At 37.8% G+C, this 14,712-nt stretch overlaps 1 protein-coding gene across 2 annotated transcripts in view; it reads right to left on the bottom strand.

The window, feature by feature from the left end:
* Positions 1-14,712, bottom strand: part of FMN2 (formin 2) — a 152,050-nt gene that overhangs the window by 94,949 nt on the left and 42,389 nt on the right. The window contains exons 5-7 of one of the 2 annotated variants that reach the window (XM_054279386.1): positions 10,584-10,616; positions 5,660-7,434; positions 4,457-4,601 (exon numbers count right to left, since the gene is read on the bottom strand). In XM_054279386.1, coding sequence (XP_054135361.1) covers positions 4,457-4,601; positions 5,660-7,434; positions 10,584-10,616 — 1,953 coding nt within the window. The remainder of the gene's footprint in view (positions 1-4,456; positions 4,602-5,659; positions 7,435-10,583; positions 10,617-14,712) is intronic. The other variant, XM_054279387.1, reaches the window with a different exon arrangement.

Raw genomic sequence — 14,712 nt, 5'->3', positions numbered from 1 at the left:
AATGTCAATAGATTCATAGTGGATTTTCCACATGAGAAAACCTTTAACATTTTTTTCATTTACGTGATAGATTATAAGCACATGGTCCGTGATTGAAAAATTCATCGCAGTTACTTCAATAATATTTTCCAAAAGTACAGTTAGAGTGTTGCCAGTAATGTTTCTAAAATGACTGTTCAAAAGTTAGGGAAGGAAGTAACCTATGCAAGTCAGCTCAGTCCATTCTATATCCTTATTATGCTGACTGATATCAAGGTTTTCTGATTATATACCATTTTTCCACCAAACTCGTTCAATATATACTGGCCAATGTTTGCCATGCAAGTATATTCTTAATACTGAGAATTAATATGAGAATTATCATGAGAGCATTTTCATGAGCCTTAATCATAAGACCATTTTCTTCCTCCTTTATTAATTACTTGTGATTTAAGTGCTGCAACAACTTCTATGCAGCAATTTCTGACACAGGTAAGAGCTTAATTTAATAAGTAATCATTATGGACTGTGCTCATTTCACGCAGATGACACAAGCTATGGAAAGGGTTCTGTGAAAAAGACTACCCAGCCACATAATCCAAACTTGTATTGTAACTACGTGGAATAGCTGAACAAGACACAAGAGCGAGTTTCACCCCCTGCTTGGATCAAACATCACAGGTTTGACGAGATTGACAGTTTGGTTTAAAGGATCACCCAGATCAAAATCACCCCAGTCTCACAAAAAGTTTGAGTGAAATTGCTTTAGACAGAATAAGAAGTGACACAGAATCACAGTTAATATGCTCCAAATATTCAGCTGTCAGATCTCCTCAGTTAGTCACTCCTTCCCCAGTTACTTTTATTAATCTTTCTTTGCCTCCCTCTTCTTGGCTCCTGTTTTCCAAACTACCAGTAAAAAGTCAGAGAAAAATCTTCAGGATTTTACCTCAAGTTCCTCTTACGCAACAGGAACAGACCTATAACCTGTAAAGTGTCTAAATTCAAGACACCCTTTATACAGCTAAAAATATACATGTAATAAAATTTATCCACAATTGAGGTCTAGGAAACTATGAGGACATGAGCAAAAGCAGACCTTGTTTCCTTTCTCAACACTGGCAAAATGAAGGAGACACAAACTGGGGGAAAAAACCCAACCCAGCAAAACTTGCTGTCTAAAGAGCTAAATTTTGGTAACGTTATAACAAGGACTTCTAATGAGAGTCAGACCGCTTTAATAGCTAGTAATGGCAGCCCCACCTACAATATAGCCTATAAAGGACTTTCTTTGAAGATTTAGTAGGCATTCCTGTTGAGTGAGCCTGCACACATTTACAGCAGCTGAGAATTTGATATATATGCATTAACAGAGCAAAATAAATCACAGTTTGACCCTAGCACCAAATAAGAGGTGGTAAGAACAAAATCAGCTGCATTCACAAATAAATAATAACACTTCATTCTTTCTCTTTTTTTAAAGTTCTGGAATGGATTTTAGTGAACCCTTCATTCAATGCTAGGTATAATATTGATTTTTTTAAAGCTTTATAGATTTATATTGTATTACTTGCAGATGATCATGCTGAGAAAAAAATTACAATCTGTAGCTGGGTAGGGTGAAATTGACTCATTCATTAACAAAGAACCCCAATCAACCCAGAGCCATAATAATAATTTTACCACTTGAAAAGTACTCACTATTCAGAAATTATTCTATAATTCATATCTATATACATACACAACAAACATATGCATGTTTGCACACACTCTCTGACTTGGAGAATGAAAGCCCTATGTGCAGAACAGCAATGTACTTCAAAATCATTAATCTTTCACCCACTAAAACATCCCAAAACTATCAAATCTTTCTGCAGATTAGCTAGAACTCCCCCTCCTGCCATGTGCAAAAATACATTTTTATTTCAGCTTGCAATAAAAAGTTATATTAAAATCATATGTTTTTACAGAGTACCAAATACTCTATACATTTGAAAGTTATCTGTACATTTTCTCATTACTATTTCCAGTGTAGCCAGTGCTTTACATCCAATCCATCTAAGCAATACATTCACTCAGCAGACCCTGCACATCAACACAAGGAGCAAAACCAATTGCCAGACAAGAGCTTTTTGGGAAAGCAGCAGAGTGAGAGTCCTGGTTCTCTTCTGTACAGTGCTTCTTCATAGTTCAACAGGTGACAAAACACATCTGCTTTGCATAACATGTCCCTGTAAAAATCACTACAGAAACACTATTTGTAAGATCTTTACAGCACCCGTAACTATCATAGAAGCCATGTGAGTCAGTAAGCACTTAAACAGCACTTGGTGCTCCCTGTAAAAAACACACTTGTGGAATTACAGCCATGCTTTCCCCAAGTAACTGTTTCTTCTCCTAAACATGGATAGACTTCATTATCCAAGTGTTTACTTGATTAAGAAAATTCTGAAGAGAATTACTATTGATTAAAAGAATTCTAAAGTAATGTCCTGCATTCCAAATTGCTGAGAGGGTCTAGGTGTCGAGCTGTTCTATTTCAATTGTCTTATGGCAACGCTGTGAAAAGCCCTAACTGGATTCTCACACATGAGTATTTAACTTTGACATCTGCAATAAATGATAGCTCTAACCAGAGTTCTAATGAAAGCCTGTTTATCTGTTTAGTCAATCTTTTCTCCCCAGATACTACAATTCAACAAGTCAGACTTCTCTATTAGGCAATTTCTTTCTATTTTTGAGAGCAGTACATTTGTTTGATTATCAGAGGAAGAGAAACAGAATTATCTTCTGTGAATTAAGGTGGCTCACATGAATGTTTGTCCTAGGTGACAGCAACTACTTGATTGCCTTAAACTTCTGTGTAGAAATTTCTGTCAGAAAAAAACTTGTTCTCGTCAAAGAAGTTAAGAACAATCAGTCATTTTAATTTAGCTTTCACTACATTTTTTTAAACTTACTGACAACAGATCTAAATTTATGGCATTGCAAAAAAAAGAAATATTTAGTATTAAAATCCACATCTAATGTTTATTCATAATTACTGTCTGTCTTTAAGCTCTTTGTATGTTACAGAAGTAAACGGCCATGATTTCCACTCTGTTGGGAGATTTCATCACCAAATCTGAAATTTTCAGGGACACAGAGCATCACTTTGGCATTCCTTTTTTAACTTAAACAACTATGATAGTAATTAAGCTAAGCATAACCATTAAAAACCGGCTTTTTCTAGAAGATGGAAAGAGGAGCAAAGGTCTTGCACTTTGGACGTTTACTGCAGAACAGCAAGATAGCAATGGAATCTTTCATTTCATCCCATCCCAGTTAGTACAGCCTAGTGCAGCAGAATGGTACGTGTGTTTGCACTGTCCTTTTCATCCATCCATCCATCCATCCATTCCAATACCTTGGGATAATCATCCTACCTTCATTACCAGCTCTTTTGCCTGCTATGAGTTGTCAGCACAGTAAAGCGCCTGACCAAAATGTGTCTATGGGGGCAAAATCTCCAGAACCAAGAGGTGGAGAACTAATAGGTCACATTCAGATATAGAGATTTTAAAGAGACCCACTTTGTATCCATGTTGGAATAAAGTCTTGTACCGCACTAACCAGCATGTCAAAAGATGATGGAAAGATCTGCCTAGCTTTGAGTTGAGTACAAGAACATGAAACCAAGATAAAACAAGAACCTTAATGACTTTTTAGGAACCCATATAAGACCATCCCCCTCTCTGACCTGAAAGTTTAATTGAAAATTACTTAGCATACCACCACAATTTGATTTTTACACAAACACGAAGAAGATTACAGCCAAATAGTCATGTAAACATTCGGATTAAATTCTTTTACTCTGACGTTTAAACTTCTACATTTTAAAGTGTTCTTCCTATTTTTATTATATTGAACACCAATCTGTCTCAAGAAACCGGTTTGATTAATGTTGGATTTTTCCCAGCTGTGCTTGTCATTTATTGTCTATATAAACTTCATATTCTTTATACGCATAAACACAACACAATCCTAAAACCATTCTGATTGGTGTAACACTAGGAATTAGACTCTGAAGCATAATTTTTCTCTGAAGTCATGGCACTTCATATGCAAGTCATTATTTAATGTATAAAATTAATCAGAATAATATATATACTACTCCTTGCACATCTGCAGTCAATTTCAAAGCATCATCTATGCACCTAATTATTTTACTATTATTTTTGTTAAAGTGGATAAAGCAAAGATATTTTTAAGAAAATACATACTTGAAAAGTAATTTATGAAAAAAGAAATCTTCAGCCTTCAATACATACAGCTTTGAAATACATCCTACATTCTCTCCTTCTCTTAATTTTCTAAAATGTGTATTTATATATGGTAACAATTCCACACCAGACATAATTCATCTCAGCTGCATGCAAAAATCTGTCTTTATGTAAAAAACAGCCTAGAAAAGATCTTAAATTAAATGAATACTCACTTGTTTAGTCTTTGTTTTTGTAATGGTGTCCGAAATGGGTTTCTTCCTCTCTTTAACAGCTGTTTTAGAAAACAGTTCTTCAAACTCATGATAATCTATGGAAGGCTCTTCAATTTTTTCCCACACAAGTGAAGCACTAGAATCTCTAAAGTTAAGCAAAAGACCTATGTAGGGCAATGTCAAACTAAATAAGGTCATAAATGGAGGAATTAAAAAAAATAAAATAGCAGCAATTTATAAGTTGTTGCCTAAATTTTACTAGTAGCATTTTGATAAAAACTACTGTTGATTCTTCCTCATACTTCTGGGTTTTCTTTTTTCATGTGTGATACTGTCAGGCTTATTTATATTCACCCACTCTACATGCCTAGGAATAAAAATAGGCTATATTTTAGCCTATTAGGCTATAAAATAAAAGGCTACAGACATGGACAGGAAGAGAAGTAGAAATAGACAGTTATTTACTGACCACCTGTGCAACAGTGGCAAGAACTTCAGAAGAAAGAATAAATTCATCATTAAATAACAGCAGATGGGTTTTATAATTACTAGTCAGAGATATAAGAAAAATAGTTACAAGGAAACTTTTTTCACGACCAGCAATGATCTTTTACAAAACCCCCCCAAAAACATCAACAACTGAAACCAAGTCATATCAAAGCTATCAGAACCACTTTATGCAAATAAATTGCAGATTGAATCTGAGTCTGTTGACTGTACAAGGTGCAAAAAAAAAAAAAAAAAGTATTCCAAGGTCACTGAAGGAAGGAAAGAGAAGGACAGAATGTGTTCAGCATAGAGCTGTCTAGAAGGAAGACACTACCAAAACTTGCAGACTGCTCCAGAGAGAGACCAATGCTACCTTGAAATTTGAGGGGAAATCACAAATACGGCATTTTAAAAAACATTACACAGAACACTTGGTGGCACACCATCACCCTCGGATCTCTTATCCACATGTGATATGTAGCCCCAAAGGACACATAAAACGCTACCATCAAAGAGCTTCCATGTGCAAATAACTTTTGTGCGCTTCAAAGAAAATGGGCACCCTATTTATATATCCAACTACACATAAAACCCTGCTTGCATCCACGTCCTCCCAAAGGCCTACCTAGCAGGAAAGACTTTTGCTAATGATAAACAATACTACTGAGACAGCCATAAAGCAGAACCACCACTCTACATTACTCTATGACTTACCTTTTACTGTGGAGCTGAATTCTTGTCCAGTAAAGAGGCTTCATTGGCCGAGAAGGCTCTATTACATGTTTCCTGCTCCCTTTCTCCTGATTCATCCCCATTGCAAATAAACCAGATGGTAATGGAGGAGGAAGAAAACCACAGCCCTGTGGGACTGCTGGGTAGCTGCTGCCCTGGACTGCTGCTGGAAGGGGTGGTGCACTTCCAGGCAAAGGTGGTGGGGCTGGAGGAGGCATCCCCAACCCAGGCAAAGGAGGGGGTGGTGGAGGGACACCAGCTCCAGGCAGAGGAGGTGGAGGAGGCACAGCTACACCCGGCAGAGGTGGTGGAGGGGGAACAGCTACACCAGGCAGAGGTGGTGGAGGGGGAACAGCTACACCAGGCAGAGGTGGTGGAGGGGGCACAGCTACACCAGGCAGAGGTGGTGGAGGGGGAACAGCTACACCAGGCAGAGGTGGTGGAGGGGGCACAGCTACACCAGGCAGAGGAGGTGGAGGAGGTGGAGGGGGCACAGCTCCACCAGGCAGAGGTGGTGGAGGAGGTGGAGGGGGCACAGCTCCACCAGGCAGAGGTGGTGGAGGAGGTGGTACAGCTGATCCTGGAAGAGGTGGAGGAGGAGGTACAGCTGCACCAGGCAGAGGTGGTGGAGGAGGAGGAGGTGGAATGCCCCCTCCAGGCAGAGGTGGGGGAGGTGGTGGCAGTCCTACTCCAGGGAGCGGTGGCGCTGGGGGTGGCAATCCCAGGCCAGGCAGCGGAGGAGGTGGAGGAGGGACACCAGTTCCCGGTAAAGGTGGTGGTGGTGGAGGGGGAGGTGGGATACCCCAACCAGGCAGAGGAGATGGGACTCCTGCTCCAGGCAAAGGTGGTGGTGGAGGTGGTGGAGGGAATCCAGGGCATGGAAGGAGAGGAGCTGGAGGCAGCGTTGGTATCTCTCCACTTGGCAAATGTGGAGGAGGAGGGAGAGGTGACACTGTGGCACCTGGGAAAGAGTGGTCCAGGTCTGTCACTGCTGAGACAGCAGAAGAAGGGAGTCCTGAGCCAGGTAGAGGTGGTGGCAGTGGTAATCCTGCCACAGACATGGGAGTAACAAAGGAATGGCCATGTGCTCCAGACAGGGGGGCAGCCTGTTCAGTGGCTGGCAGTGATGGGGGAATGCTACATGTGGGCTCTGGGGGCAGGGAAGGGGGATGTTCACTACAAGTTACATCTACAGTACTTAGAGGCTGATGGGAAACTGTCATTTCAGTCGCTCCTTGAAACGCAAGGGACAAATCAACTTTGGGTCCTGGAAGAGGTGACTGCGGTATGCTCTGTACTGATTGGCTTGCATCCAATGGCACTGAGATTAGCTTCGGCGACAGAATTAAGGAGATTTCAGAACAAAATGTGGGCTGTAGTTCTAGAGCTGGCAAGTTCTGAGTAGGCCCTTCACTTTTGCCCCCTTCTAAGTGCGGTGGTGGGGGTGGCTGTGGCAGTGCACTGGCTGAAGGCATTGTATGTGTTAAATAATCCTCTGTGGGTGACGTTTGTACAGATCTCGCCTGTGACACAGTCCTGGGTGCGGTCTTCTCTTCATTCCTTTGAAGAGTCACACTGCTGAGTTCCCCAGAGTCTGTGTGTGCGTGCTCATTTTCCTGCTCCCTCCCAGCAGTCTGTACCTCTGCAGCAGGAAATTGTTTCTCTAGTTCTGCAATTTTTGTCCTCAGATCCTCAATAGTTTGCTCAAGTTGTCGGATGACACTGGCACGCTCCTCAGATTTCACCTCAAAAGCATCCTTTCAAAGAAAACAAATAATAAGCTCAAACAAAGATAAGATGACATTCATCATCATATAAAAATTAAATTTAGATCAAGAATATTAGTTCAAGAATACTCTTATTCCAGAGGTTCAAAAATAAGCTATTTATGTCAAGGCTTGAAAAAGTGAGGAATCATTTCGGCTAACTACATGTTAAGTGGAAGAAGACAGATAGGAAAATTACTTACTTATTTATGACAATACCTTTGTCAATACAAGGATATTTTAGACTGTGATTACACTTGTCAAAAGCAAAAATGAGTAGCAGCCCCTCCCTCCCTGCAAATACCCTGGCTGAGAAAACAACCAACCACTGAGCACAAGTACCACAAGCATTTGCCTGCATGTGGATATGAAGACATGGTGGTGGGAGGGCTCAGCATTATTTGAATTCTGTTAATTGAAAAAAATGTTCAGTGATTCTTTAAAGGGATCACCATGAGTAGCAGACTCAGCATAGTATTGACTGCTGCATTTCAATTTGCGCCTTAATGATACAACACAGATCAGAACTCCACAAATGCTATCTTTTGGAAAACAGCTAAATCTCAGAACCGAAAAAGTATACTTTTCTCCAGCCAGCATGACTAGGAAAAAAAAAGAAGCAAGAAAAAGCTAAGGGAGAACTTTCATCCTACCCCAAATTGATAACACCTCTGCCAAGAGACAGACTGTGATAGGAAAGATTCCTGCCTGGAATGATCATTCTGCATTTAACAGGCTTCACATTTTTTCTCTTTCTCTAAAGCATCTGATCCTGCTTGCTGTAGACTGAGTAGAGGAACCATTAACCTTAAAGGCACTTTAATTACTACAATTTTAAAGAAATACCTGTGAAAAACTCTACTAAAGATAATAGATATGTGCTTTCATCCAAACCAGCCAATAGAAGTAATCTTGTCCAAAAACAGCCATTTGTGCTTATTCAGGATTGATGAACCGGAGATAGACTTGACCTTACAACAAAAAGTATTCTAAAAATCAATTATTTTCTAGCTGCATACACTTACATGTACTTTTAGTATTTTTGTTTTCTCTTTCAATTTAAAATATTAGCCAGCACTTCAAGCATTTAGTTGGTCATGCAAGAGGTTTCACAAGTGGTTACAGCAAAACTTAAGTGCCTTTTTATTTCTTTTTACCAAACCATATGCATCTCGGATGAGACCATAGGCTTGCTTAATAGGAAATATTTCAAATATTCAAATTATAGGTTTTGTAAAGAAACCCACAAATAAACATACAATACTTGATATACCAATTGCCTTGATTTGTTTCAGAGAAACATTTTTCTCATCTTTTGACTCATGAAAGTATTAAAAATATTTTTTTTCTGGAAAAGAAAGTTATAACTTCCAGCTGGGGATTGTTAATAAAATTTAATGTTCAATAATACTTAAAAAATGTTTCTGCACAGAATCAGTTTTCAGATATAAAATTTCAATTTCTTATTTATTTTAGAATTTCTAGTTGTTCTAAAGCAATCCCAGAAGTAAAACAGCAACAGCATTTAAACCAATAATTGCTTGATTTTGAAGTACCCTTATCAAAAAATTTACAATCTCTTAGATTGTTTGAACTTTCTGGAACAGCAGTTTGAACCAAAGGCAGGGTATTACAATTAGGTCTCCCTGCCACAGGTTGACAAAAATGTAAAACAGAGAAAGAAATATTAAAAATGAATAGCGAAGGAATTAAGACAGACATAATAACTAGCAGTGTAATAAGAAGGAAAATAGGCTGAGAAAGACATTCCCATTACAAATCACTCATGATACTCAGTCCATTCAGTTTCCTTTAACAACTCAATACTTCATAGCAACAACAGTTTTATTGAAGAATTTCTTAATAAAGGAGTAATACAATATTGTTTATCCCTTTGTTTCATCTGCTCTTATCCCCCTACCAGTCACCTGCAAATACAATAAGGCCTATCAGTTCTTCAAAAGGCAGCACTATCAAAGGAAATGTGTTGCCAGGATTATTAAGGCCACACATCAGTTTTTAGCTGAGATCAAATCCAGTTTCCCCAGACTGTAATTGTCCTAAGCTCCCATTTTATACTCTAAGAACGCTCCACAAGGGTTTTATAGGAGATGGAGTAAATTCATTTCTGCCATAAACAAACTACAGCCAACAGGATTAGGCACAATATTCAATAGCTCTGAAGAGATTTGTCTTAAAAAAGGCTGATCTCAGAACAGTTCACTGTTTTAAAAACTCTTCTACTTGGGAGATTAGATCCAACTTCTAACAAGAAAAAGAAGTAATTCTTGAATACTGTAATTCTATCTTAGCTGCAGGAAAAAACTAGAATCCACTTTCCTACAAGACAATTTATGCTGCAGATTAAGAAGTTTCTTTCAGGAGCAGAACTATTTTAGAAAGGTTTTTAAAAATGAGCAACGCAGTGAGATGAGTTAGCAGTTCAGACAAGAAATTAAAATGTCCTAATAAATTAAAGGGGCTGTTTAGCCATGCCCTAAGAAGCAGCATTTCTGATATCTTTGAGATACAGAATTTCAAACAAACAGGTGATTTCCTATCATGTTATACCTAACAATCACCAACATATCCAGTTTTCATGGAAACAGCATTAGTAGGAACAAACAAGACTTTGATGTGAATGAAGAGATATTTATCCAGAGGATATGTTGTACTTGAATTTGTTTGCTCTAAAAAACAAGGAAACCAAAATCAAAACAAAACACAGCCCCAGTATTTATGTGTTTCAGTAATTATTTTAGACAGACATATTTTTCAGTTAGACTTTTAAGATGCCCTCAGAGCAGTTTAATTGGATTTTTGACTTTGTCCTATTTTAAAGTTGACCTCTAAATTTGAAAGGGCTTATCAAACAAGAAGGAAATCAAAACTATATAAATACAATCAGAAAAAAAAAATTCTACTATTTCTTTAGAGAATAAGCAGGAGAATACTCAATTTTTCATACATGTAAAAGATGGTCAAAAGCTGTTGACAAGGACCAGAAGACTGAGATTAAAAAACCCACACACACATAATGAAAAGAAGCTTCATTTTCAATCCAGGAGACAATTCCACAGCAGAAACCTATGGGGTTTAAAAGAGATATGAGGAAACTCTGTCTTGCCTAGAGTTCTTACCCAGGACCCAGGTACTGTGGAACAGTCTTCTTTCTGTAAAGAAAGAAAGAAAGGTGGAAGCTTAACCCTTGCTTTATCCTGGTGGCTTGAGTATGAAAGAGTGAGCAGGAAAAACATTTCAGAGGTGTGTGGCTATAGAACAATGCCCAGCATTTCTCACACAGGCTGTACATGTTCCATGTGCAATGAGTTGGATGCTCAATCTGGGACTGATCTCTTTGGGTTGCACTGATACGATTGTTTGTACACGGATCTGGAAATATTTGCTTTGCTGGCTAAAGGTTGTACACTTGGATCTGCACATGTACATTACATAGAATTCATTCCAATTCTGTCCTGTTTTCCACATGTGCATTTCAGATGTCCAGCATAAAGCTGATCTATATAGACGGAACATGCCCAGGATCTTCAAACATGTAAAAGATCAGAGTGCAGCTACCTCCTTCTACAGAGCTGACAACCTAGTTTTTCAGATGAGTGACTGAAACCTATAGACTCTTCTATAATTAAATTTTCAGGCAGAAAAAAACCCCACATCTGTGAAAGCTAGCCCTAGTCTATGTATATGTAGACATACATATGTGTCTGTACTTGTCTATAACTTCCTGTCTCAGCTTTCATTCACTTACATGCTTTATGAACAGCCAAAAAGTATCTTTTTTTAAAATAAACATAATGACAGTTCTTATTGGTAATTTTGGCATATTTGAAAAAAAAAAAAAGACACATTCCATCTTGGTTTTAGAAGTTAATACCTTATGCTATTACAAGTCAAAAAGTTGCATCAGCACTTCGATAATTTTCAGCAATTTGTTACCCAGTGTCATGAAATTTCCTCTCTGGATAGAATTTATATTTAGATAATAGGATTATATTTGCTTTGATTTCTCTTTTTTTTTTGAAAAAAACTTGACTTTTTAGTTTCTCTACATCACAATTCATGAATCAGAGTTTATGCTGCTACCCAGTTGCAAGACCACACAGGAAATAGAAGCATATAGTTAAACAGAATTAAGATGGCAAAATAAGGCCCCTCAGGTCTTCTAGCAAGTGTGCCTGGGAACACTTGGAGGTACTAGCAGTGCACAGGAACTTGGAAGGATGCTCTTCCCAACTGCTTGTTAATAAATGCTGCTTTTCTACGCGAAGTGAAACATTTTTGAACGCGCACGCTCACCGAATGGCACAAAGTAGAGCCACAGTAAGAATTTAATTCAGTCAGAGAAATGTGATCTCTATTCAGGTTTCTCTCTTTAAAGCTGTCTCATTTTCAAAGCTACTTCTTGCAACTGCAGATCAACCTTAAGAAAAGGAGACACAACATTTAACAGGCATTTTTAGTGCTACAGTAATTGGCAAATGAGAAGTACCGGTGGAGACTTGATTTGCATTCAAACAAAACAGCATCCATCTAATTATTCTCACATTTCACTTAATTTCAAGGCTCATTGCAGCATTTAATTTCTACAGCAGTAGAAATTGAGTCAAAAGTTGGCAAACTTGCCAATAGCATCAGGGAGAATTGCTGAAGGAGTAGAATTAGTATTGGATACTAGTTTCTTCCTCAGACTACCTGATTAAACCTTTTTGAGTGAAGCTTTTACTATTCTCAAGTTGCACATATGGGAACGAGGGGTACACTTTTTCACGCTGGTCCATTTTCTTCTTACAACCACAAGAAAGTGATGCTCTCCAGTATAACAATGAACAAGCAAGCCCTGAAAATAAAACAGTGTTGTGCATTGCCCTGTCTGAAGTCATAAAACTTATTTGGTAAGTGTGAGCTACTCCCACACATTGCAACAAATGGATTACACCAGCCTGCACAAGGCTGGCAATCGACTAGGTAGCTCTTTCTGTCCTAAAGAGCTGGGACATGTCTAATCAACCCAATGGTTTTGTCACACCTATCATGTGTGACAAAACCCCCCCAAACCATTACATGCAGAGATCAATAATTATTAAAATTCAAATAGTTCAGATAAACTAACACAGAGTCAACAGGGAACCTATACCTTTGAAGAAAGATGCAAATGCTGACTTGGAAAGCTGGAAGTCAGAGGAACAAAGAGCTTAGATTCTTGAAGTTTCTGTTCCTGAACAGTTTGAATTCCTTATCCCTGAGCTAAGCATATTTCAGGGGATAAGATCTCAGTTCTTTACATTACCCATTTAAATAAATAATCAACTTGAGATACATCAAAGATTGAAAGAGTTTTCTCTTTTTAAGGAGTAACTCTTAACTTAGTTGGAAAATAACCTTAGGTTATCCCCAGGTTTTACTATGATAGAAATCTCAAAAGGATTTTCATAGACTGAAGACAAGACAAGGTAAAATAAAATCTCACAGAACGACTGACCACCCTAGGAGATGCACAGGAGTCAAGTTTAATTACTGTAGTATTACATAGCATTACTTTAAATATTACATAGCAATATTTTAAACCTTCACAAATAACATTTGTGGAAGCTTAACCCTCACTTTTTATCATGGTAACTTGAGTATGAAAGAGTGAGCAAGAAAAAAATAGAGAACAGTCCCCATCACTTCTCAAACAGGCTGTGCATGTTCCATGTGGGAGGCATGAAACAATTCATAGATAAATAAGACTTCAAAAGGGGTTTACTACGCACATGGCTTAATTTAGCTCAGAAATTCATTTAACTGTTCTATCACTCATCCAGTGTAAAACAAGCATGTAAATGAGACTGGATACTGAAAGAAAAGCTGAACTTTAATAATTTTATTATAAAATTATGTAACCTGTTTCTGGTGCCTTTGATTTATTGTGCTGTGGATGGCAAAGAGACTGCTAGTGCAGATGAAAAGATAACTAGAACCTAGCCACTTATGTCAGCAGCCTATAAGCAAGAGGTACCTTAAAAGTCAGACTTCCTTAAAAGTTTGGATAAAAACTGTCTGGATTTATTTTCTCCTCAATATTAAATAGCTTGCTGAAATGCCTAACACATGATTAATTGCTTTCTTTCTTTGTCACCTGTGTTTTTTCTAAAGTATTTCAACTATGATACCAAAGTGTTTAGGTAGTTTTCCTGTGTATCTGGGCCAAGGCAACAATTCATCTCATTCTCTTAAAACAAAATCTGGCATACCTTGAACATTACTGCCTTGACACATTAGAGAAAGGTGTTGAACTTTTTCACACCAGACCTTTCCCTGGTTTTCAATTCCACTTGAAATTGTCCAGCAATCTGGAAAGCAGTCACTGTGAAAACTAATTTATTATTATTTTCATGCTCTTTATATGCATCAATTCTTTTATGCTAGAAATAACAATATGGATTCTGTGAGCCAAAATATGAACATTAATGGTTTAAATTTGAAGGACTTAAAACACCTTTTAAGCTCTAGTAGGGGAGATCAAGAAAGGGGAAGATTTTTCAGAATAACTTTGCCCCATTCTGATAAGCAACTGTCCAGAGTATGATACTTCTGCACAGTACTTGCCCATTTCATCTAAGAGTTCAGCCAGACCACAACATGGGAGGTTCACATGTTGCTTTTGTTTTAAGCTTCCAACAGGGAATAAGCAGCAAAAAATACCCACAGTAAGAATAAATCTTTGTAGATACCCTGAAGCACAAAACCACTACTCACAACAGAAAAGGTTTGGAGAAATGGAAAGAGAGCCTCCACAAATATATCCATAAACATGCTGAAGGCAGGGGCCTGAAAGTATCTCATCTTCTTTAACTCTTTAAAAGTGTGAAAGTTATATTAGAAACAAAGTTGTATCATTTTGAGTGAAAGAACTTTAAAAAAAGGCAATCAAAATCAAGAAATCAAAAATGAGCTTTAACTATAGAGAAGTTAACTAAAATCTTTGTAGCATCATGAACATTTAAGAAACCCCTAATTTGTATATTTAGAAAAAGTTGAATAATCATAGACAGCAATTGCACATTCTGGAATATGCGAGTTAGTTTTTATGAATAGTTTTGGCCTTCCTCTCTAAAGAATAAATATGAAGAAAACCAGGTATTCAAAATACAGAAAAGGAAAAAAGTGATTTTACTGCTTTTGTTTGTACCAGCTTAAGATGGAAAATGTAATAACTTTTGATCTAAGTGTAAGTAGAAGATAAACTGGTTATTCTACCTTGTATCC

Source organism: Melozone crissalis, unplaced genomic scaffold (assembly GCF_028551555.1).
Source record: "Melozone crissalis strain CALT ecotype California unplaced genomic scaffold, PUWL_Pcris_2 ptg000027l_1, whole genome shotgun sequence".
Lineage (NCBI taxonomy): Eukaryota > Metazoa > Chordata > Aves > Passeriformes > Passerellidae > Melozone > Melozone crissalis.
This window is presented reverse-complemented; position numbering and strand designations above follow the sequence as displayed.